The sequence below is a fragment of the Hemicordylus capensis genome, chromosome 2 (assembly GCF_027244095.1).
Source record: "Hemicordylus capensis ecotype Gifberg chromosome 2, rHemCap1.1.pri, whole genome shotgun sequence".
NCBI classification, from domain to species: Eukaryota; Metazoa; Chordata; class Lepidosauria; order Squamata; family Cordylidae; genus Hemicordylus; species Hemicordylus capensis.
The window spans coordinates 268,277,989-268,303,495 of record NC_069658.1 but is presented as its reverse complement, the minus strand read 5'-3'; the positions used below and the strand labels follow the sequence as shown (position 1 = coordinate 268,303,495).

The 25,507-nt window shown below is 41.5% G+C and overlaps 1 protein-coding gene across 15 annotated transcripts in view; it reads left to right on the top strand.

The window, feature by feature from the left end:
- Nucleotides 1-25,507, top strand: part of CFAP20DC (CFAP20 domain containing) — a 268,470-nt gene that overhangs the window by 197,318 nt on the left and 45,645 nt on the right. For 14 of the 15 annotated variants that reach the window (XM_053297353.1, XM_053297357.1, XM_053297344.1 and 11 more), the window contains one exon: nt 9,997-10,058. The exons of the other annotated variant lie outside the window; for it this stretch is intronic. In XM_053297353.1, the coding sequence (XP_053153328.1) occupies nt 9,997-10,058 (62 nt within the window). The remainder of the gene's footprint in view (nt 1-9,996; nt 10,059-25,507) is intronic. 15 annotated transcript variants of the gene reach the window in all.

The following is a 25,507-nucleotide window of genomic DNA, read 5'->3' as shown; positions in this document are numbered from 1 at the left end:
CCAGTTAATAATTTGAACATGGTTGGCAGGCAGGTTATCGGTCTATAATTACTTGGAACTGCACCTTTTTCTGGTTCTTTCATAATGAGATGAGTTTTCCCAGTTGTTAGCCATTGTTCAATATCACCACCTTTCATAATGTGATTGAACTGTTTTGATAGTTGTTTATGAAGGCTTGTTAGGTGTTTAAGCCAGAAGCCATGCAGTTCATCGTCGCCTGGCGCAGTCCAATTTTTAATTTTCTTTGCTCTTTCACGTATTAATTCTGGTGTTGTTATTAGATCTTGCATTTGTTGGTTACATTTTTTGACCTCTTTCATCCAGCCTGCTTTTTTATTATAATCTATTGGATTGTCCCATAATTTCCCCCAGAATTGCACTGTTTCTTCTTTATTTGGTGTTTCTAGGTTTCTTGCAGTTTCTCCTTCTATGCTTTGGTAGAAACGTCTCTGATTCGACTGGAATTGGAGATCCTGCCTGTGTTGTGTAATTCTGGCTTCATATCTGCTAATCTTCTTTGACACTGCTGTTATTTGCTGCTTTATTATCTCCAGGACTTCTCTAATTTTCCTTGAATCTAGGTGGTATTTTTGGATCAGATACTGTTTGGTGTTTTCATTCTTTAGCTTCTTGTCTTTCATATCTTTCAATTTACTAGCATCTGATCTAAGCCTGGAGATTTTATTTTCTAATCGAATCTTCCATTTAGGTGATGTACTGCTTTCTTTTTTTACAGGTCCACTGATCTTATATCCGAGCTCTTGTGTTGTTATTGTTGCTGCACTGTGCATTAGTTGGTTTGTTTCTTGCAAATTATTGGTTGTTATTTCTGCAAGTGCAGCATTGACATCTTTTAATGCCTGAGCAAGTTGTTTTTTGGCAACTGTTTTTAGAGCGGGAAGTCGAACCCTGGTGGTTGTTTGGTTCATGTGCTCAGTTATTTTTTGCTTTAGTTCTTGTTGCTTTTCTGTTAAACGGCATTTGGGTTTTTGAGGTGAAGGCAAAGGGGAGGTTGCCTGGTTTTGATTTTGAAACAGTTCAGCAACGGTGGTATCCTCTATTTCCAACACCTCCTCCATCTTCGCCTGAGCAACTGCTTCAGTTGGTGGTAATTCTTCTTCCATATCTTGAGCCTGTGTTGCTCTTTGCAGTTTTTCCAGCTCAACTCCTGTGAATACTTTATTTCTTATTATGTATCTTCTCTGGTCTGCTAGCCTTTGTTCTGTTATTTCTGTATCTGGATGCTTCTCTTTCCAAATTTGGTACATTCTTTTTAAATAACCTTTTCTAGTTGGACTAGACTTGTAATAGCAGATCATTATTTCCTTGTTGGCATTTTTCGTATATTTTTTTCGGTTAAGCGACGTTTCTTCCAGTAGCTTTGCTGTCTCCAGCCCTGGTTGCTCAACTGAAGATCCTGAGTCCTGTAGCCCACTTGCCACCAGATGTCCAGGGACTATAGCACCTGGCGCAGTCCTTGTTGACCCGGGCGACGACCGATCCGGTGTAGATTTATTAAAGTTACGTCTCACCATATTGTTGATGGGAGAGGCACTCTTTGTCTGGTTCCTCTGGTGAGACTTGTCCAGTATGGTTGGACCTCTGGCATAGCTCTCACCTTCATCAGAGCACACAAGCCCCACAACCACGCCAAGGTAGTGCCTCACTGGGGGTTGTTGTTGTTGTTGTTGTTGTTGTTGTTATTACTACTACTACTACTACTACATTTATATCCCGCTCTTCCTCCAAGGAGCCCAGAGTGTACATACTTGAGTTTCTCTTTCACAACAACCCTGTGAAGTAGGTTAGGTTGAGAGAGAAGTGACTGGCCCAGAGTCACCCAGCTAGTTTCATGGCTGAATGGGGATTTGAACTCGGGTCTTCATGATCCTAGTCCAGCACTCTTACCACTACACCACTACAGGCTCTACTACTGAGGGAAAGGCATCCGATCTTGCTTGTGCAAAAGCTCTCCTCTGAGATGGAATCACAAGAAATGTGAAGTAATTAGCCTATCTACTCCCGTTTCTATTACCAACTCGTACAGTGTTCAGGAATCCATGCTATATTGTTCTATCTGTCTATGTCTATTAGTCGTTGCTTAACCATTGACTTTAACTTCTCCATATCTCCATTACCTACACTGATGTGAAATGATAGATCCAAACCAATGGTAAAAAATTTTGTATGTTGGTAACGCAATAATTTGCAGAAGCCATTCTGCAAATTAGCTGATAATGATAATGATAATCCCTATGTGAATTTATCAAATCATGGGCAAAATGGAGGTCTTACACAGTGATTACTCTGAACTTTGAAAGTATGACCAAGTGACTCTGAAAATATGTGGGTGCATTATTATTAAGGGTGCATGCATGCTATAATCTGTGTTGATTAATGGACTTAAGCTTTAATCCGGAAGCTTTAAGCACAGAATCCGGAAGCATGACACTTAATTGTATATGTCGCTAGCTTTGGATTTTTTGATATCTTTTGGGCAAGATATGATCTCTTAACATCAGTTCCCTTGAAAATAATAGTTACCGACTTCACAGGATTTCTGTGAAGTATGCTATCTCTCTCTTGCTCTCTCCCCTCCCACCTCACCAAAAATTAGAATGTAAACTTCAGGCAGGGATTTGCCTTTTGTTTGTTATTCTGTAAAACACCGTGTGCACTGACGTGTGTAAACAATACTTAAAAATAATGATCCATTGGATAGATTGTCTTTGCATCATGGAGTGAACAGTAAACTAAAATAACTAAGATAAAAATTTTAGACATGGTGCTCGAGTCAACAAGTGAAAGAAAAAAGGTGGATTCAAACATTAAGCCCATTCTCATGACCAAGAATTAGAGTGTAGGAGGCAGTAAAGCCAGCTATTGCTGCTTGTGAGAACACACGGCACTCCTGTCTAACACAGCCTGTTCAAACCTGGATAGCCTGACTTTTTAATCTTGCTTTTTACTGAGGTAGGAAGAAAATAGCAGCTGCTGCTCTACTTTGGTCAGCCGATCGTTTGTTGAAATCCACATTTTAAGCAGTCCCCAGCAGCCGATGGCCATGTTTGTCAGAGAACTCTGCAGCTAGAGGGGCCAGTCAGAGCCTCAGAGGAGAGTTGCTGGTGTAGTGAGGGCTGCCTCTCTACTGGGAGTGCAGTGCATTCTGGGATACCTCACTCGAGCTTTGGAGGGCCCAGAAGCCTGAGGCAATAATGGAGCCCAAGTGTGGGGTTTGTTAACAGAGCCAAATGGAGACTCTGCTTATCTGATGGGAATGGGGTAGGGCTCTTCCCTCCCTCAAAGTACCCCCAGACGATCATCTGAAAGACCTTTGTAGGTGCAGCCATAGTTTATTTCATCAGTTCAGTTCGGTTCTTTATTGCAGTTTATGACTAGTGTTTATTTAATCTGTTTATTTGTGGTTAGTTTGTATGTCTGGACCCACACCAGTCAACAAACTATGATTTTGGGCAGTCAAACTAATCTGAACCCAAGACTTGAAACTGATTGGTTGGTTTAACTTAAACAATCTGCTGTCACGGTTTTATTTTGGTTAATTTCAGTGGCTCCACTCTCACAGGACTGTCACATAGAGGCAAGTCTAGATACTGAGAGTTAAGGAGAAGGGATGGAACCAGAACAAACCACAATATGGTGAAACAAACCAAGATTTGGTTGTTATTTGTGGCACCAACCCAGGTTTGTTAAATAAACCTTTAAAATAAATCATGATTTGGTGGGATATCTGAACGCACCCTAACTTAGAGAAATTGGGAGGCAAAATAGGAGGCTTCAGTTCAAGCTCTCCCTCCATGATTGACTCTCAGACCCACTTTGTGTTTTCACTTGATAAAGCACAAGCAGGTGAGCATTCTCTGCTCAGTTTATGCAGATTATCCCATACAGCTGTATGGTGTTGCTCAGTCTAATAAGCCAGCAGGTTTGGACAAATGAGTTCTAATGTTACTGTTAAGCAGTATTTTGTTTAGCATTACCCCTCTCTGTTCTCAAAGCACTTCACAGACATTATCAGAGTAATCCACCCGCCCTGTAAGGTAGATCAGTCTTATTAGTGAAGTAACTATCAAATGCATTACGTTTTGATCAGCAGCAAGACTGCTATGCGATATTTACACATGTCAAGTTTAGTTTTACATGATTTGCAACAACAAAAAGGAATAAAATATATTCTAGCATTTAGCAAATTCAGGTTTGAATGGAAAGTGAGCTCTTTGATCCCACAACTTTGATCAGTTTCTGTACATTTTAGACTAATGTGTATCTTTTTAAAGTGTTAAAATGTAATGAATTGATCCTTTAAAAGTGTAATTAGATGTAGCTGCAGTTATTCATGAGTGTTTTGTGGCTTCTTCTCGCTATGGAAATGTGGGCCTATAAGGAAATCCTTTTTCATTAGGACAGGATTTTTCCAGAGTTTCTAACATGAAACCAGATTTCTTTTAAAACATTCATTCTAACAAATAAAACCCAAGTAATCATTCAGGAGGAGGGGTGCTGGCTGCTTTTATGTCCTGCAGTTTCAAACTGGCCTTTTGAACTGTTTTTGTTTTAGTTTAGCAAGAGAGCATGGCATTTTATTCCATGTCAGGTCGACATCATTGGCAACTGAGGTTCTTTGCTTGTTCACAAAGCTGCTGCAGAAGAAGTGCAGCTGAAAGACAGGCTTCCTTCAGCTGTCCTTCCCAAAACACTTGAGCTTTTTGTCTAATGAAAAGCACTTCTTCCAAGACTAAAAGGTTTGCTTGATTCTATGTTGTCTTTCCTAGAGTAGTCAGGATAAATGCCAGTATCTGCTAATTTTTACAATATTGACCAACACACACACACACACACCCCAAAGGTCTCTGGACAGTGATGGGTCTTGGCCCTTCCATTTCATCAGTGAATAAGTGGCTCTAGGCTTGTTCTTGTAATTCATTTCAGCCTATGATTTCTTCTATGCGTTTGAGGGCTGAATCTGAAACAGAGAGAAAAGCTCTCAGGAAAATCAGAGTTTCTGGGTTTTCCCTCCCACTCACCTCACATATAAGAGTAAAAACATAGAAGGTTGTTATCTCTGGTATGTGAGGTGAGTAGGATGCAAAGTTCCTTCTCAAAGCTATGAATGACCCCCAAGACAGCAAGCAAAGGGGTATAATTGAATTGCCCTGGCATTTCTATTCTGTGTAGACAGGTGGATTCAGGATAAAAGCTTGGAGTGAAGCATCCCAGATAACTCTGATAGAATAAACCAATCCAGTAGGAGTGTGGGCTAGGGAGGCATTAGAAGTGGCCTGAAGAGGGTTTATTTTATATGAAATTTATATCCCATTTTTGTATTTTTGCAACCGGTACTCAAAGCAACTAAGATAGTTAAAACCACTGAAGAGTAAAACAGTCTGATAATCAAAATATTTGAAGCAACATTTTTAGAACAGCAACAAAGCAGCAATAGGGTAAAAGCGGGGGGGGGGGGGCTGCCCTCTCATTATTAGCACATTCATGGTTTTGACAGAAGGAAGCTAAAGTGAAGTGGTCCTTTCCCCTGTTGCAATTCCCAAAGGGATTACCCACCTTAAGGCAATGAACTCCCGGTGAAATCCCCCCTCACTGAAAAATATGAGCATCCAAGGGGAGAGGGCTGTTCCTTCCTACTACTTCTGTTCCAAGTGACTTCAGCCACAGAAACCTCTCCATGGAAAAGATATCAACATCAAAGGAGGAGCTTCCCCAATCCCCAATCAGCAAAAATTTTTCTTCCCCATGCGTGCTCCAGGATTGGGGAAGCCTCTGTCTGCTTTAGGAGCAGCCTCCCACTGTGTCCTGACTTCTTTAATCAGATTGCCACATATATTGGTGTCACTTTTTCTTAAGCTTAGTCTCTCTTGGTCCAAATTTCCAAATGATCAAGAAACACCACAAAATGGGTCCATGGTAGAGATGACATTTGAACTTGGGTCTCCCAGAACTTAATCCAGCTTTCTGAGCCACATTATTTCTTTTTTAAAAACTCTGGACCATCTCTTCAGTATTCCTTGCTCTTGCAGACAAGCAATGAGATCTGCTCTTGAATTGTCCCTTTGGCTAAACAGAGTCTGCCGTAGTTTGCATTTGAATGGGAGACTACATGTGTGAGCACTGTAAGATATTCCCCTCAGGGAATGGGGCCGCTCCGGGAAGAGCACCTCCATGTTTACATGCAGAAGGTTCCAAGACAGGGCTGAGAGAGACTCCTGCCTGCAATCTTGGAGAAGCCACTGCCAGTCTGTGCAGACAATACTGAGCTAGATGGACCTATGGTCTGACTCAGTAGAAGGCAACTTCCTATGTTCTTAATTTTCCATGTAAATGATTTCTCTTCTCCATCAGTTTAAAAAGAGTAGCTATTTAATTTGTTTTGTTTTAATAATACTTAATATAAAGCATTTGTGTAGCTATTTATAATTAGCATGGGGCGGGCAGGTAATCATCATCTGAGAAAGTAGAGATGATGATCACCACCATCCCCTAACCTATTATTATCTTGTCCTGCTAGGGGACCAGGACTGTATGTTGTATTCTATGTGTGGCTTCATCATAGATTTACTAGGTTCACAGTTTTATTTTCATGTTGAACTTTACAATACTGTTTTTATTTTCTTGGTGAGCTATTCACCATGACTTCAAGATCTCTTTCCTGGTTAACTACTGTCAATCAAGACCCCTTCAGTGTATATGTGAAGTTAGAATTTTTGCCCAATGTACATCACTTTACACTCTTACTGGACCACATTTGCTATTTTGTTGACCATTTGCCCTGTTTGAAGAGATCGTTTTGGAGCTCTTGGCAATCTATTCAGGTTTTCGCCACCCTGAATAATTTGGCTTAATCTGCAAACTTGGCCATTTTACTACTCACCTCTAGTTCCAGATCATTTATGAACAACTTTAAAAGTCCCGGTCCCAATACAGATGCTTTGACAACCATACTCATTATTTTCCTCCACTGTGAAAATTGTCAATTAGTCCTTCTCTCTGTTTCCTTTTCTTTAATCAGTTCCCAGAGGACCTGTCTCCTTATCACATGATTGCTAAGTTGATTCAGGAAGCCTTTCTACATGCTTGTTGACATTCGGCAGTGGGCCTGCAGCATAGTGGTAGAGCACCTGCTTTGCATGCCGAAGACTGCAGGTTCCATTATTGACATCTCCAGGTATGACTGGGAAAGACCCCTGTCTGAAATCCCTGGAGAGCAAAATAGATCATCATCCAATTCAGTATAAGGCAGCTGCATATATTCTCAAAGAATTTGATAGTATTAGTGAGGTAGGACTTACCCTTGCAGAAACCTTATTGACTCTTCAGCAACACTTTTTCTTCTATAAGCTTGATCATTCTATCTTTAATAATGCCACCAATTCACTCAGAACAGACGTTAAGCTAAGCAACCTATAATTATTTGGTACCCCCCCTCCCATTTTTAAAATAAGCATTACATTGTCTACTGTTCAGTGTATGGCGTCCATAGCCTCTGGTTATGAAGGCCAATTTTAGGAACAATTTCACATTTCACAAGGGAGAAAGTAGATGACCATGTCTGGTTTCATTGCAGAAGACATGGGGCAGACACCCGTGCCTGAACCTATTTTTTCCAGAAGAGAGTCTGAAGAGCTGAATCAAATAGAGGTGAAAAGAGATGATGATCTAGAGCTTATATGTGAACTGAAAAACAACACATCACTGATAGGGATAGCATTTATTTGAGTTCTTTAAGAACTCAGAAAGCCTGGAACCAAACATAGCAACCCTACCTCTAAAAGTTCAGAAAATGATTTCTGGCAAGTTCAAAAGGTGAGAAGTCTTTTCTCACCTTCTCATTGGTCAGTCACATACAGGGGCATAGCGAGGGGAGAGTGGGCCCATGTTCACATAGTGAACACACATGCAAGCGCACACACCCCACTCATTCCTCCCCCCAGGCTGGGGCTGGGGCTGCTGCTGCCACTGCCACCTACTCCTGCCATCAGCCTCCGACTTTGGCCCCTTGCCCGGCTCCACCCATCCTCCTCCTGTTGGCTGGGCAAGCAGCCGATGGAAGAGGGATGGGCAGAGCCAGGCGAGCAGCCGAAGGAGACAGCTGGCAGCAGTGGTAGTGGTGGGAGCCCCAGCCAGGGGGAGCTCAGCGGCTCCTCCCAAATGCAAGTTCTTCCATTCAGTTCTATGGGCTTGAATGTGTTGTTAAGTCAAGGCCAATTCTCACTTTGGCCCTGAGTTTCAGAAGAGTTTTACCACCCATAGCTCCAGGACTGATTAAAATTAGGCCTTTCATAAGAATTATATCTTTATGCAAGTTAAGCTGAATTGCTGCCTCCCAATATCATTCATATTTTTGTATACTGCAGTGTGTTGCTGTTATAATACTTGTGTTTTCAAATGAAGCCAACTTAAAGTTTCCCTTGCCTTGATGATCCCAGAAGAAAATTGTTCGGTATGCATTCTTTTCTTGGGTGAGATGATAGAATCTTTTCTCTTTCAAATTTATCATATTCCACCCCTCCCAATCTTTCTTGCTCATCAAACCTCTGCTAATTTTTTTCCGTATAGATTCTAGACAGTTCCTCACCAGAAAGCAAGGCTTTTTGTTCTAAATATTGGCTAATTTTACATAACCTCCTTGTTCCTTGGTCTAATCTATGGCAACAGCACCACCAGAAGGCTGTTTTTTGTCTATCATATCTTTGCTCTGATTTTCATTGTGAACATTCTTGAATGCTGCATTCTCAGGTTGTGTACGGAATTAGTGTTTTTCTTTTAATATGTTCCCTTGGACTTCAGCTTTAGTACTATATTAAGTTTAGGATCTTCAATCTGATTTTCAAATGTCCAGCTATTTGTACCTATAACAGCATTGAGTGGAAATTCTCCTTTGATCTGCAAAGATACAGAATTCCTATAACTAAGATGCAAGGCAAATACATGAACAGATGCTCTCATGCAACTATAAAAGTGATATACTAAAAACTATACTTTCTAGCCAATGATAGTTTACAAAGAACTGAAATGTAATAACTAGGCTGTCAGGAGAAATTGCTGAAGTATAAATTGTTTAGCAGCTGCTCCAAACTGTCAGTCCAAAAGGAATATAATAGCTTTGAGAAATGCATATTACTCTGTTTAGCTGTCAGCTGTAATAATTTCTTTAAAGTGACTTTTAAATCTTCCTACAATGTAAAAATTGCCTAGTTTCTAAATCAGTCACAAAGTCTTTTTCCTGAAATTATGAATATTTAAAATAAGCATTTAAATATTAAAATCAAAATCAATTACATATTGAATTTGTTTATGCTTTCAGTCCAGTGCTGAAAACATTGTGTGTGTGTGTGTGTGTGTGTGTGTGTGTGTGTGTGTGTGTGTGTGTGTGTGAGAGAGAGAGAGAGAGAGAGAGAGAGAGAGAGAGAGAGAGGTGTGGATGACAACACAAGTTATGGATCTTCCTAAACATGAATATACATGGACCTTTTCCCCATCCATCAGACCAGTATGACATTATATAGCTATCATCCCTACAAAATATTGTACTTCTTTCCTAACTTTGTGAGAGCACTCATGTGAAGTTATGGTCACTCTAAACCTGGACTGCACAACTTCATTCCTCCAGCTCTTGTTGGACTACATCTCCCATCATCCTTAACTACTGGCCCCTGTGACTGGGGATGATGGGAGCAGTAGTCAGCTGGAGGGCTGAAGTTGTGCACCCCTGCTGCCAACAGATACTTCCCGCGTTACTCTTGCATCTTCATTCCTTGTGTCTCTCTCTGCTCTGCCCCCATGTTGAAATGAAGATTGCAAGTTCCTTGGGGGAAGGAATCGCCGATTGGCTTGAGTAATTCTATCAAGCACCACACAGACTGATAAACTTTATAGTAGATACAAACAGTACTTTATATTTAGACTTATTGAAAGAATAGTGGCAAAAAAAACTATCCTTACTCCTGCTTCTTGTGTCTTCCACAGCCTGTCAATCAAGGGTGTCACTATCAGAAAGAAATGAACCCTCTTTCCCATTCCAACCCACGGTAAGCTGCTGTTTACAGCCCAAGCAACAGGATGTGCTCAGAATGTTCTAAAGAACCAATCAATGTGACTTTTTCTTGGTAGACTCTTAAATCTTTTTCTTTCCAGCTGTTGTGTCTCAGAATGAGATGTTCACCCACACACTTGGGATCTTGAACTCCAAAGTGTGTGTGTGTGTGTGTGTTGCGTGTGCGTGTGCATGTGTTTGAGCGGGGGCGGGGGGAGTGCAAGTGTGCAGCTTAACATTGTCTGGAACGTATTTGGAGAACTGCATTCTGTCCTAGGAGCTACAGTGTTAAGAACATTTCTGAAATATTGGAAAGGAATTGCAGGAGAATTATAAGAATGATTTAAAAGCCTGTAGTGCAAGTCATGTCACAAAGACATGGGGGAACTAGCTATGTTTAGCCTAAGGCAGTGCTTTTCAAAACTTTCTGCCTTCAGGGGAGATATTCCATACTGAATTCTGCCACAGAGACCACTGCTCATTGTAAAAGATTCTGGAGCTGTTCACTCAGTTTATGCAGAGCTTTTACTATGCATCTTGAGCCACATCATTACTCTGTATGATCTAAGAGAGCACTATAGAACAAGGCTCTCTTGCAGAGAGTGGCACTATGGAAGATTGGTGATGGAGAATAATCTGACATTCAGAGAAGTTTGTCCTCCATTACTGATCTTTTAAAAAATATATATTTAACGTTTGTTTGTTTGTTTGTTCAGTTTTTTATACCACCTTTCATATGACATGCCAAGGCGGTTTGCAAAAGTTAAAATACAATAAAACTCCATAAAAATCACATTTAAAACCTTAAAATCTGTTAAACAATAAAAACAATTTATATCCCGTTCTTTCTCCAAGGAAGTCAGAGTGATGTACATGGTTATGTTTATCCTCACAACAGCCCTGTGAAGTAGATTAAGCTAAGAGAGAAGTGACTGGCCCAGATTCACCCAGTGAGTTCATAGCTGGACAGGGATTTGAACTTGGGTCTCCCTGGTCCTAGTACAACTCTCTAACCACTATACCACACTGCTCTGAATAAGTTTCCAGAGAACCCTAGGGTTCCCTAGAACACAATATGAAAACCACCGGCCTGGAAACACTGAAGACTTGATGGCAATCTGCAAATATGTCAAAAGGAAGAACAACAGTGGCTGGCATCCCCCCCAGTGCTTTGACAATGGAAGGAACCATGCAGGGATGCAAAGAGGCTGGAAACTAGCAGAGCATCTTCCTTCTCCCACAGCCCAGTGCAGCAGGAGGGGAGAAGTGATGGGTTTTGCCACTCTTTCCTTCCTTCTAAAGGAGTCCTGACTTGCAGGAATGTGTCCCATAAAGTCATTTAGCCTTCGGGGACACATTCCTGCAAGTGAATAGGAGGAGCAAAAGAGCAGCAAAAAAACACCACCCCTGCCTGTGCTGTGCTGTGGAAGGAGAAGAGGCACCGCCAGTTTCCAACCTCTTTTCCAACAGTTTCCAACCTCTACAGGGCTTCCTCCAATGTCGGAGACTGTGGGGAATATAAGCCAGTATATTTATTTAGAGCACAACAATATGCAATGGGCTGAACCTTGAGGACTTAGGTTTTGGTTACGTGTGGGGGGAAAGCTTCCCCATTCTAAAGGTAAATTCATGAAGTTCCAATCAAAAGGGTTGGTGGGTGCATATTTCATATCATATCTAGTCTAGCATCCCGTTTCACACAGTGGCCCATCAGATGCCTCTGAGAAGCCCACAGCAAGAGGTGAGGGTGTGCCCTCTCTCTTGCTGTTGCTCCCCTACAAATGTTATTCAGAGGCAACTTGCCTCTGAGGCTGGAGGTGGCCCATGGCCACCAACTAGTAGCCACTGATAGACTTGTCCTTCACAAATCTGTCTAAGCCCCTTTTAAAGCCATCCAAGCTAGTGTCCATAACCCCATCCAGTAATTCCGTAATTATGTGCTGTGTGAAAAATTACTTCCTCTTGATGGCCCTAAATTTCCCGGCCTGGGATGACCCCTGGTTCTAGTGTTTTGTGTGTGTGTGTGTGTGTGTGTGTGTGTGTGTGTGTGTGTGTGTGTGAGAGAGAGAGAGAGAGAGAGAGAGAGAGAGAGAGAGAGAGAAATTTCTCTCTGTCCACTTTCTCTACTCCATGCATAATTTTATACACCTCTATCATGTCTCCCCATAATCGACTCATTTCCAAACTAAAAAGCCCCAGATGCTGTAGCCTTGCTTAATAAGGAAGGTGATTTAGGCCCCTGATCATCTTGGTTGCCCTCTTCTGCACCTTTTCCAGTTCTACAATGTCCTTCTTAAGATACGGTGACCAGAACTTTATGCAGTATTCCAAATGTGTTCACACCATGGATTTGTATAAGGGCATTATAATATTTGCATTTTTTAATTTTTAATCCCATTCCTAATTATTCCTAGCATGGAATTGGCCTTTTTCACAGCTGCCGCACACTGAGTCAACACTTTCAATGAGCTGTCCACCACAACCCCAAGATCTCTCTCCTGGTCAGTCACTGACAGCTCAGATCCCATCAGCATATATGTGAATTTGGCGGGGTGGGGGTGGGGGGTTGCCCCAACATGCATCACTTTACACTTGCTTATATTGAACCACATTCACCATTTTGTCGCCCACTCTCCCAGTTTGGAGAGATCCTTTTGGAGCTCCTCACAATCTCTTGTGGATTTCACTACCCTAAATAATGTAGTGTCATCTGCAAATCTGACCACTTCACTGATTACCCCAACTTCTAGATCATTTATGAATAAGTTAAAGAGCACTCATCCCAATACAGAGCCCTGGGGGACCCCACTTCTTACTTCCCTCCATTTAGAGAATTGTCTGTTTATACCTACCCTCTTTTTCCTGGCCTTCAACCAGTTACCGATCCACACATGAACCTGTCCCCTTATCCCATAACTGCTACGTTTTCTCAAGAGCCTTTGGTGGAGAACTTTGTCAAAAGCTTTTTGGAAGTCCAAGTATACTATGTCAACGGGATCACCTTTATCCACATGCCTGTTGACACTCTCAAAGAACTCCAAATACTCAGTGAGGCAAGACTTGCCCTTGCAGAAGCCATGCTGGTTCTCCTTCAGCTAGGATGGTTCTTCTATATTCTAGTATGCCTGATCTGCTTTAGTAAAGTTGAGAAAGGTACTTCAACTCATATGGCTGCCTCTACTGTGGATAGAGGGATGTCCTGAGGGAAAAGAATAAAGAGACAAAATAACAGATTGCCATGAAAAACTGCCTGTTACAGCAGAAAAACACTGGAGTGGGTCAGACTAGGAAAAGTTAGAGTTTAGCTTGAGAGCTGCAGAATGAAGCGACAGGCAGGATCCATCTCTAAGACAAGAGCATGTTCACATCTGATACTAAAGCTGATTTTCTGGTAAACAAACAAGCTACTCAAGAGACACAAATACATATGACTAGGTTCATAACTAAGCACTCTGTTGAGTAAACTAGTAGCTACAATAGAACAGCAGATGCAGCATAACCAGCCACTAAGTGAAGCATAATTGCAGATTCATTTAGACACTTTCAAAATATATAACAAGACCTTTAAATCTGTTTATGTGCATGTTATTAAATGTGGGACAGAGAGTGGACAAGAGATAACTCAAAACAATGTTGATTCTATTTTCATTCAGTATAGATGTTAAATTTGCATTGAAAATGTGGGAAATGAAACCACTTTATGTCTCTTTTGTGAAAATGTCCTTTATCTTCTTCCTGTTGTCTCTGGAGTTATAGAATCACTCTGGCCACAGAGCTGAATTGTTGTATTCAGTCATTACATAGATAGACAGGTATTTTTTTGCTCCATTTTGTGTTTATATGTAATTTACATAAGAGGCTTGTGGCAGGGGTTGTGAGGAGTGGTAGATATAAGACCACAAATAAATATATGTGTTCCTATTAATAGTTTGGATCTACTGATATGAGCCATGATTGAGCTTTGCATAGGGATGATTATGAAATGGTTAACCCCCCCCCCCCATCCGCTGCCACTGCCAGGATTTATAGTAGGATTTTAATATAACACTCAGCTTCTGGTGGCTCTCCTATACACATTCTGTTACCTTTATCTTTTGGGCAAGATCACTTACTCCCTAATATTTACTTTAAAATCAATTTTAGATAATATCTTGCTGATAAGGCCTGGAATTAAATCCATCCCTTGGTCCAACATTTCTCAAATCAACTGACCTTTAGGGTTTTAAATACTGTCTGCACATATGTTTCTCCAAGACACTAGATAGTAGCAATAGATTATGATTTTAAAAAAATATATTGGCTAATATCTGGACTAAATTTACTCAAAGAGGTTCCATTGAAATTAAAAGGATAAGTTAGGTATGCTTGACTTGTCCTTTTACATTCAATGGAACCTTCTCAGGTAAATTTATTCAGGATGTCCATCATCGTTCTTAGTTTGACCATTTATTAAATGCTCTGTATGAGACTGGGCAGGGTGATAGTTTATAATGGTGCATAAGTGCTGCAGTTGGTGAGACTTACAGAAGTCTTCCTTGCTAGCTTGACATAGAGACCTTCTAGAGGCGTTCTCTTGAACTCTCCTGGCGTCTTCAAGGAATTGTATCTATGCTCTTTAGTGGGAAATGGGGAAGGGTCACAGCTACTTGAGACATGTCTCCTGCAACTGCAATTAACCCATCATTTTCAGAAGAAAGTTATCATAATAAGCTTCTTAATGTTTGATAGATTCTGGTTAGCATGTTACAAGAACATTGTGGGGGTGTTAAGGAAGTCAGTTACCTCCAATATGATGAGAAAATCCATCTCTATTAGATATTGGAGTCATCCTGTTATGGGAACATTGTCCCATTATCATATTGTTCCAGTTCAGCTCTCCACAGCCTCTGTTACATGCTGTTCCATCTCTGAGGAAATGGAGTTGTTTTATAAGATAGCTCCATTCCACAAAATGGCTGAAATGGTTCAGGCTGACAAGGGGAAACAAGGTCTGCATCCTTTTCCACATGGCAGCAGACAGTTATCATAGAAGGGCTGCAGGGAGAGAAAGGGAGGGAGCACTAGCACTTGTTTGTCCTCTGGCTAGTTGTTGGGACCTTCTCCTTCTCATTCCTGTTGCCATGAGATAGCTGGCATTTATTCTCCATTTTCCAGATGAAGCATGAGGCAAAGACAGTGGCTGACATCCAGATTCATGCTATGCTGGTGCTGTGGGGGAGGTGTGATTTTTGATTACCTCCCCTTTCCTCTGAAGCCCACTGTGGCACAACCCTCAGAGACATATTTTTGGGAGGCACAGTGGGCTTCAGAGGGACAGGAGTTCAGCTAAAATTGACCCTCCCCCATAGCACCAGTGCAGCATTAGTCTGGATATCAGTCATGCCTTTCTCAAGACTACCAGTGACTGCCTTTTTAAAAGGAATCTAATCCGATATCTTCCCGTCCCTTTATCTACTGTACTGTGTTGGTTTGCATACTGTTTTATTTATTCTGGCAGTTTAGAGTACAGTCCACAACCCAGGTAAGTTGGAGCACTTGCATAGAAGCTTTTTTGTTCCCATTGATGCCAACAGAATAAATCCATTACCTTGCAAAATACTCCATTGTAACTGGGTTGGAGGTGTGCATGTTATATTTATCTTTTTTAAATGGGGGTGGGGTGAGGATGCCAATAAAAATACAAACCGTGTGTTGCACCCCAGTTTATAGTCCTTATTTTTATTTCTGAGATGTAGAGACAATCTGTAAAATACCTGACTTACTACTGCCTCCATAAATTCAGTGGCCCTTGTGAACTGCCAGAAAGGTGTAACTGGGTTGTAAATATAAAGGATGACACAGTTATGAGGTCAGCTTACATCGTGATATAAAAACTGGAGGAGATGGATAACAGTAAAGAGGTAATATATAGCCTGAAAATGCATGATCCACATTGTTAAAATAGAAAACTGAACTGTTGTTCTTGGAGAGGCATTGGTGTACAAGAAATAGAGAATGGAAATACTATTGATTCCTCAAGTCTGTGATCTAGAAATATTATTAAATCCTGTTTACTGAATTTTCTCCTGAAAGTGTACCAAAATCTGTACACTTACAGGACTTACACTGAAGTAAGTCCTGTAAACAAAGCCTCATGCAGAAAACCAGGTAAGTTGGTATTTGGAAAGTGCTTATACTTTGCATGGATCAGCAGGAGATTGTAAGGCAACCCAATTTTAGTGAAATGTGTGAAGCATCTTATTCAGTATCAAGAATTAGGAAGAGGTTTTAGATTTAAGTGGGAAGTGTACAAAGGGATTTGGGTAATTGAGGTTCTCAGTAAGTTTTACAGGATCATAGTCTATTTAAGATGCAATTACATTTTAAAAATCAGTGTATTTTAGGGGTATTTCTTGTGGTTACTTCTTTATTTCTCATGATGAACAATGCTTTCACTATAGATGAAACAGTTGCCCTTTTATAAGTGAAGAGATGTGTCCCTTTGGCATGCATACAAAGCCAATTTAATATTTATACCTCAATAGAATCATAGAATTTTAGAGTTGGAAGGGACCTTGGAGGTCTTCTCTTCCAGCCACCTGCTCAGTGAAGGAAACTGATGCAGCATCCATGACAGAAGGCTGTCCAGCTTTTGTAAGAAAACCACTAAAGAAGGAGAGCTATCACTGCACAAGACAGATTGTTCCACTGTCAAACAGCTCTTGCCATCTTCTCTTCTTCAGGCTGAACATACCCAACTGGTTTCCAGACTATTCACTATCTCTGTTGCCCTCCTCTGAAGCTGTTCCAGTTTATCAACATTCTCTTTAAAATGTGTTGCTCAGCACTGGACAAAGTATTGCAAGTGAAGGCTGACCAGTGCTGAATAGAGTGGAACTATTACTTTTTGTGATCTGGATACAGTGCATCTGTTAATATAGCCCAAGGTAGCACTGGGTGTCTCTTTCTTCTAAGACATCAGCTATAACCCACTCCCCATCTTTATGTTGTCTGCAAATCTGATAAGCATCCCTCTTCCAAATTATTTATAAAATTGTTGAGCAGCACAGGTCTCCAGACAGAGCCCTGTACAATCCACAATGCCTCCCTCCAGCTAACATGGAACCATTAATGTGCGCTCAGTGGGAAGATCAGGTTGAAGAAAGGAACCGGAAGAAATCAGTGCATGCTGTCGGAGTAGAGGGAAAGAAAGAAGAAATCATATGGTGCACTCCACAGGGTTGGAGACAGTGACACACCACATCTCCGCAGACACCAGGGAGCTTCACATGGCTTCACCACTTGGGTGGGGATACTGAACAAGCTCCTTCCTGAATGCATCTTGCTCTCTGGCCCCTTCCCCATTCCACAGCTCCTCCTAGACTTGCCACACTCTACCAGGGGTGCAAAAACACAGGTTTCTCAGTAGCCCCCAATGCTGGGATAGTGGGCCTGGCCACTGGCACCTGAATATCTGCAGTAGTAAAGAAGCAGAGTTTTGTTCCTGTGTGGCTCCTCAGTTTTTCCAAAGTCTTTGCTCCCCCGCCCTTTATACTTCTCCAGTGCCATTGCGCTTTCCTTTCCGCCTTGCTGTGGCTGGCTGGGCTGTCTCCTGAGAAAGGAACGCTGGTTGTGCCAAACAAACAACAAGGCTTGCTGGTCTCCACAAGCTGATACCAAGCTGAGCTTGAGGTGCTAGCTGTTGCTAGCCATTGCCTCTCTTGCAACAGCCACATTTGGGGAGATGATTAAAACCAAAAAAAAGAAGTTAGTGTTTTCAGAAAAATGTTTCCAAAAACAAAGTAATGTTCTGTCAGTTTCCATTTAGGAAAGCATTTTTATAAACCTTGGCTCTGTCTTGTGTCTACATCTCACCAGATGTCCCAGAATTGAATCAGTGTCATTCCAGGCACTTCCCCAGTCACCAACTGAAATTCATGCATCCAAAGAGCAAGCAGCTGTTTTTTTATTTCTTTGTATGTTTTAAGTAACTATGTAAACAAACTAAGATGGGACATCAATATTTCAGTGCATTTTCAGTCTGTCTCTCTCCTTGTCCAAGGAGTCTTATCTCACTGCACTAACCTCCTGTAAAAAGCAAATTGCCACTTTTGGGAAGCTTGGCTTCAACTGGGACTAAACAATAAGCATTGTAATTATACGTGGGCATAAATGTTAAATGCCTTTAATTTTATTTGTAGAAAAAGTGAAAGGGAAGCATTTTGGAGACTTTCACTGTAACTAGGTGCTCCGGCAGATTATCACTAAGAATCTGACAGAATTGGGTGTGGGAGATGGCCTAATCAACCCCTGCAGGAACAATGAGAGTGTATGAGGAGGGATCACCAGATCACCTGTCAGGTAGATATTTAGAAGCTCAGTTAGGATATATACCAAAAAGAAAGAAAGGTATTACCTGAAAGACAGGTCTATCAAAGGCTACTAGTCTTAATAGCTTTAGACTGCCTTCAGACACGGAAGCAGGATATCTCTGAATACTAGTTGCAGGGGAGCAACAGCAGGAGAAAGGGCATGCCTTCATCTCTTGCCTGTGGGCTTCCCAGAGGCATCTGGTGGGCCACTACAGGAAATAGGATGCTGGAATAGATACACCTTGGGCCTGATTCAGCAGAGCTGTTCTTATGTTCTTACGTTATGTACTGTTCCAAGTATGAAGAAACCAGCTACCTGGGACCCGAACTAGATATGACAAGACAGCTATGGACATTCTGCTCACTTGTTTGATCCATTCATATATAAAATAGGGGTAGGGACTCTGTTCTTTACACAAAAAGTGTGTGTCAGTGATTTATTTATTTTGTGTATTTTTATACCGCCCATTATATACATCTCTGGGCAGTTTGCACACTGATTGATGATTAAGTGCCTTCAAGTCGGTGTCGACTCTTAGCAACCACATGATTCTCTCCTGGATGATCTGTCTTCAACTTGGCCTTTAAGGTCTCTCAGTGGTGCGTTCATTGCTGTCATAATCGAGTCCATCCACCTTGCTGCTGGTCATCTTCTTCTTCTTCTCTTTCCTTCAACTTTCCCCAGCATTATGGACTTCTCAAGGGAGCTGGGTCTTCACATAATGTGTCCAAAGTATGATAGTTTGAGCCTGGTCATTTGTGCCTGGAGTCAAAATTCTGGATTGATTTGTTCTATGATCCATTTGTTTGTTTTCCTGGCTGTCCATGGTATCCTCAAAAGTCTCCTCCAACACCAAAGTTCAAAAGCGTCAATGTTTTTTCTATCTTGCTTCTTCAAAGTCCAGCTTTAGCATCCATAGAGTGTCACGGGGAAAACCATTGTCCAAACGATTCTAATCTTTGTAGATATAGACACATCACAGCATCTAAATATCCTTTCCAAGGCCTTCATGGCAACCCTACCAAGTGCTAGTCTGTGGCGTATTTCTTGACTGCTGGATCCTTTACTGTTGATGGTTGATCCTTAAAGGCAGAAGCTATCCGCCACTTCAGTGTCAATTCTGAGGCTGATCGCTGTACCCATTGTCATTAGTTTAGTCTTCTTTACATTTAGTTGTGGTCCCATTTTTTCACTGTGCTCCTTGACTTTCATTACTAGAGCTTGCAGATCATCTGCATTCTCAGCTATCAGAGTGGTGTCATCAGCGTAGCGCAGGTTATTGATGTTTCTTCCTCCAATTCTAAAACCACGCTCATCTTCTTCCAATCCAACTTCTCTCAGTATATGTTCAGCATATAAATTGAATAAAGAGGGAGAAAGTATACAGCCTTGTCTTACTCCTTTGCCTATCTGGAACCACTCTGTTTCACCATGTTCCATCTGGACTGTGGCATCCTGCCTTGTGTCTAGGTTTCTCAAGAGAACAATGAGATGTTCTGGGACACCCATTTTCCTAAGGATATTCCACAACTTGTCATGGTCAACGCAATTGCAGGCTTTTCTGTAGTCAGTAAAGCACATATTGACTTCTTTTTGGTATTCTTTGGCTTTCTCAGTTATCCAGCGTGTATCGGCAATGATGTCTCTTGTTCCTCAGCCTTTTCTGAAACCAGCTTAAGCATCCAGCATTTCCCTTTCCACGTAGGGCTCTAATCTGCATTGGATGATCCTGAGCATGATTTTGCTAGCATGTGAAATTAAGGATATTGTGCAGTGGTTTGTGCAGTCTGTTAAGTCTCCTTTCTTAGGTATGGCTGTGTAGACTGACCTCTTCCAGTCTGTTGGCCACTGTGGTGTTCTCCAAATTTGTTGGCATAGTTTGGTTAGAGCCTTGACTGATTCTTCTTCTGTAGCCTGCCATATTTTTGTAGCTATTCCATCAATTCCTGTAGCCTTCCAACTTGGTAATGACTGGAGTGCTGATCTAACTTCATTTTCCTGTACTAGAGGTTTTTGCAAGTAGGGAATATTTTCTATAGTATCTTGGATGTTGACGTCCCTGCTGTACAGATTTTCAGTATACTCCTTCCATCTCTGTTTGATCTTCTCTGAGTCAGTTTCTATCTGTCCTTTGGCATCCCTTAATATACCAATTCGAGGTTGGATCCTCCCTCTGAGTTCAGAGATCTTTTGGAAAACCTGCCTTGTTTTTCCATGTCTATTTCCATCCTCAAGGCCTTTACAGATGTCACTGTAGTACTGCTCCTTGTCTCTTCTAACAGCTTTCTGTTAGAACTATTGTTAGTCTAACAATAATAAAGACATTGAAGTGATTCAAACAATTTAACATCTCAATATAAACTTTAAAACTTGTTAACTAAAAGGCTTGATTAAAAAAATTGATACTGGAAGTGAGCTGGACAAAAAGAAAATTTCTTAATGAAGCAAGTCACTTTGAGGTAAGACAGGTGAAGGCTGGGTTTTGCTTGCCTCCCCAGTGCACTGCTTTTCATATAGATTTCCCAACCCACCCCCACCACTCTATATCTGAATGGGGCAGACACATGCATAAAATACATATGGCTGCCCCATCATGTCCAGTTTGGCCCTGAGTCTATTAAACACACAACTAGATCAGTTGCTTGCCAGGCATTTAGTGGCCCAAAATTCATGTAGGTTATTTTTGTTTTGTCCTCTTTATATAGAGAGTTGGCAAATGTTGTTAACTGTCCTAAGTCATAGGGGAGAGTGAGGAATCAAAACTGCTACAAGCAAATCTTTAAAATCCAACAGAATAGAATGAAGGCAAAAAGGACACATGTCTTCCGGAATCCCTAAGTAGTACCAGAAGCAGTCTGATGCTTTTATTAATATTAGACAAGTGTCCATCTTATCCTGAAACTCAAATTCTTGTGTTTGAAAGGGCTGCTATCTCTCTGTTGTAGCATGAGATAGTGGAGTTTATCTCTTGTGGCTCTAATCATTTTGCTATTTGTCTTTGCCTCTTGCTGTCAAAAGCACTCCTTGATTTCCGAACATAAGAACAAACGGTTATGACAAACATCTTGGCAAAATATCTGTTTAACCATTGTTCTGGCCTCCTCCAACTTTCCTGTTGAGGAGCAATAGACAATATGGTAAGGTCCATCCCGCCCAGCCATTTTGGCTCTCCCTCAATCTTATATCTGTCTGTTGAAACAAAATTCTGCACAAAACTCAGCCCTTCAGAGCTGATCACTACTCATTCACCTCTTTCTTTGTCATCATCTATATCCAAAGCAAGTAATTCCACTCCCCCGATCCATGGGAAAACACCTAAGGTGTTGCACATGTTAAGAAATAGAAACAAATTAGGCTTAGGCCAAAACTAATCATCATACTAATAATTATTATTATGTGAGTATGATATTAACTTGCATGCTTTGTGTGGAGGCTTCCATGTTTTAGTGCAGTTATAAGCCTCCTTATGGTGGCTTTTGTTATGGATGAAAAGGTAGGGAAAATTCAGTAAGCAGGAAAATAGCTGGAGAGAATCTGTAGTTTTGGAGATTTTCATCCACCTTCTAGTGTATCTGCCACTCCATCGTTCTAATTATCTGTTTGCCTTAGTTTCTTCTAAGGTAAAGTAAGAATCGTAAATGTGTATCTCAGCTGATTCCCCAAAGATGGATTGTGACCTGCCAGCATGTCAGTGAATCAGATTAAGTAACACAACTGCGCACAGACTCAAAATTATTTACAAGCAGATATTTGTGGATACAGATTTAAGCAATGATGGATTGAATTAAACTGATGTTCAATTAAAGTGGAATTCTGAAGGAACACTTGTACGTATTTTAACAGCCCAAATCTGCTTGTCTTAGCTCTTTGAAAACTGCTAAAGAATCCTGCCAATACTTATATAAAGATCCAGCTGCATCTTCCTCTGTCATTATACATTCATCATGTGACTAGGTGAGGAAGATCTAGAATGATCTTATATGCGTATTGTGGCCTCAAAGAACAGAACAGAGTAGTCATCCTTTTAGACTTTAGATCTACTCTCTTGTGCTGCTTTCACATACGTTTTTCAACCTCCTTCTGCAAATAAACTAATTGCAATGTGACATATTAACCCACTTTAGGATTAGGGTCAGATTCTGGTTGCTAGGTAACCTAGAAAAGTTATGATCAGGAATGTGGGGGTCCTGGTATAAATTACACCTTTATTTTATAAAGTGTAATTCAATACTGAAGCTGAGTGGGAGTTTGTAGGAGGCAGCATCAATAACCATTACAAAAACAATTGTTTTAATTGTTTCCCTATTACTTGAATTTATTGCCTTACATGGGCGATCCAGCAAAGTCAGGTGGTTGGAGGCAAATAAACCCAGCCCTGTCTCGTTGACCCCATTACAGTTAATAAGGATGCACAGCTGTCCCTAGGGCTTGTCAGGGCAGGCATGGCTGCAGCTGCTTCCATTTCTGGCTGCAATTAACAGTAGCATGCAAGAACCTCGATCGTGGCATACGTGGTTATCATCCTGGTGTGCCCTTGGATTAATTGAGCCGTGGGGAAGGCAGTCTCAGATCTTCACTGTTTTCAGTTACTCTGTTTATGGTATTGCCTCAGTGAAAGCAGCACCAGTTGGGACAATCTTCTTGAAATATGGGGCACATTTGAACCTATCTAGTAAGCAAGTATAAGACAAGCCAGAATTCTTTCATAGATCAGTTGCAGTGCTTGTTTGCAATACGGTTGGGGGGTCTTGGCCAGCTGTCAAAATACCCACAGAAAGGAGACCAGTCAAGCCTCCCAAAGCAAGGAGTTTCAGAGGACAAGGGCAGCCATTGGAAAGGCCCTCTCTCTTGTGGCCACCCAGCACACCTCTGAGGGAGGAGGCAGACAAGAGGCCCTGGTAAGATGCAGTGTTCTCTCTAATTTCTTTTCATCTGTGTGCAGAATGAATTTTGTTCTGGGCAGCAGTATCAAGGCAGTGTGTGCAGACATATATTCAGAGTGGGACCTTCCTGATTCAAGCTGAGCGGGATCTAAAATTAACTGAGCAGACATCAAAAAATCTGTGAGCGGATGCATGTGCGCACACCATGGAGGGAACACTGGTAAGATGCTCTCACCGGGCAGGCTGGTTCCTGCATGAGAAGGCCTCAGGCCCAGGCCCCTTTAGGGCTTCAAAGGCTAAAACCAGCACCTTAAATTGCTCCCGGAAGCAAAGTGGCAACCAGCGCAACTGAAAAACAACTGGTGCAATATGTTCTGGGGGTCTCATGCAGGTCAAGACCTGCACCACTGAATTCTGGACTAGTTGATGTTTCTGAAGGAAAGGCAGAAGGAAATCTGCAAGGGCAGCCCTATGTAGAGCGTGTTACAGTAATCCAGCAGAGATATAAGAAGGGCATGAATAACCATGGCCAGATTTGACAGAGACAGAAATGGGTGCAGTTGGCGCACCAGCCAAATCTGGGCAAAAGCTGCCAGATCACCACTGACTCCTGGGCTTCCAGATGCCATGCTGGTTCCAGGAGAATAATATCCATTGGCTCTGTGTCACCACCTCATTTTATTTATTTGGGGAAAATTTATTCAATTAGCCCAAGATAGCTAACAGTAAGAATAAAAATACCACTATACAAGAACATCAACAAGAAAATAGTATGATGTTCTATCATCATGACTCCTGCTTGATCTCCCTTGCCTAGCCACAGCAGCAAAAGGAAAGCATGAGTACATTTGTTTCTCATATTTGTAGACCGCCCCAAACTTCCATCTCTGGATGGTTTACATCATCAAACAAATTAAAATAAAAACCTTACAACAGTTTATAAAACCATAGTCAAATTACAATGGATGGAGCTACTGATGGAGCTATACTGGCTGCCAATAGGTTTCCGGACAAAATACAAAGTGCTAGTTATAACTTCTAAAGCTCTAAACAGCTTAGGCCCTGGGTATCTAAGAGAGCGTTTTCTTCACTATGAGCCCCACTGCCGACTGAGGTCATCTGAGGAGGTCCGTCTCCAGTTACTGCCAACTCGTTTGGTGGCTACACAGCGACGGGCCTTCTCAGTCGCTGCCTCGAGATTGTGGAATGCGCTCCCTGCTGAGATACGATCCTCCCCATCTCTGGTAATTTTCAAAAAACACCTGAAAACCCATCTTTTCGCCCAAGCTTTTTCAGTTTCCTAAAAAAAAAAATTAGGTACTCTGGTTTATTTTTAAATTGTTGTTTTTAAATTTTTGGTATATATTTTTAACTTGTTTTATGCTGCTGTTAACCGCCCAGAGACGAAAGTTTGGGGCAGTGTACAAATTTGATGAATGAATGAATGAATTAAAAAGCTTGGGTGAAAAAATGAGTCTTTAGGGATTTTTAAAAAGTTATCAGGGATGGGGAGACTCTTATTTCAGCAGGAAGCGCATTCCAGAGTCTTGGGGTGGCAACAGAGACTCTGGCAAAAAGTCTCTCCTGCTCCATTCTCTGGGTCAGGCCTCATATCTATCCCCTAGCCCTGGAAATGGCCACACACTCAGGAAGGTAGATGCCAGTGGCTCAAAAGCAGTGGGATCAACTGAACCAAGGCAAGATGAGCCATCTGACATCTTACCTTAGCTATAATGTACACATGGAATATACTCCAAAACACAGCCTCAGATGGTGTTTAGCACAACCAGATGCTAGCTCTGTTGTTGGTCAAGCCTAGTTGAGTAATTTGCGGTGGGGGGAATATGTAACTCTCAAAGCAGGGGTGGGGAGGGTGGTCTGGAAATTCCTTGGTTGCATATTTATTCAGTATTTGCATTAACCAGAGTGAAAAATGTAACTGATGACTGATACTGCATTGCAAGCAATAGCACCTCCACATATGTGCTTCCCTATGACTTGATTAGCAAGCCAGAGGTTGCCGGTTCGAATCCCCAATGGTATGTTTCCCAGACTATGGGAAACACCTATATCGAGCAGCAGCGATATAGGAAGATGCTGAAAGGCATCATCTCATACTGTGCGGGAGAAGACAATAGTAAACCCCTCCTGTATTCTACCAAAGACAACTAGGCGACTTCCGGTCATATCCGGAAGATGAGGACAACAG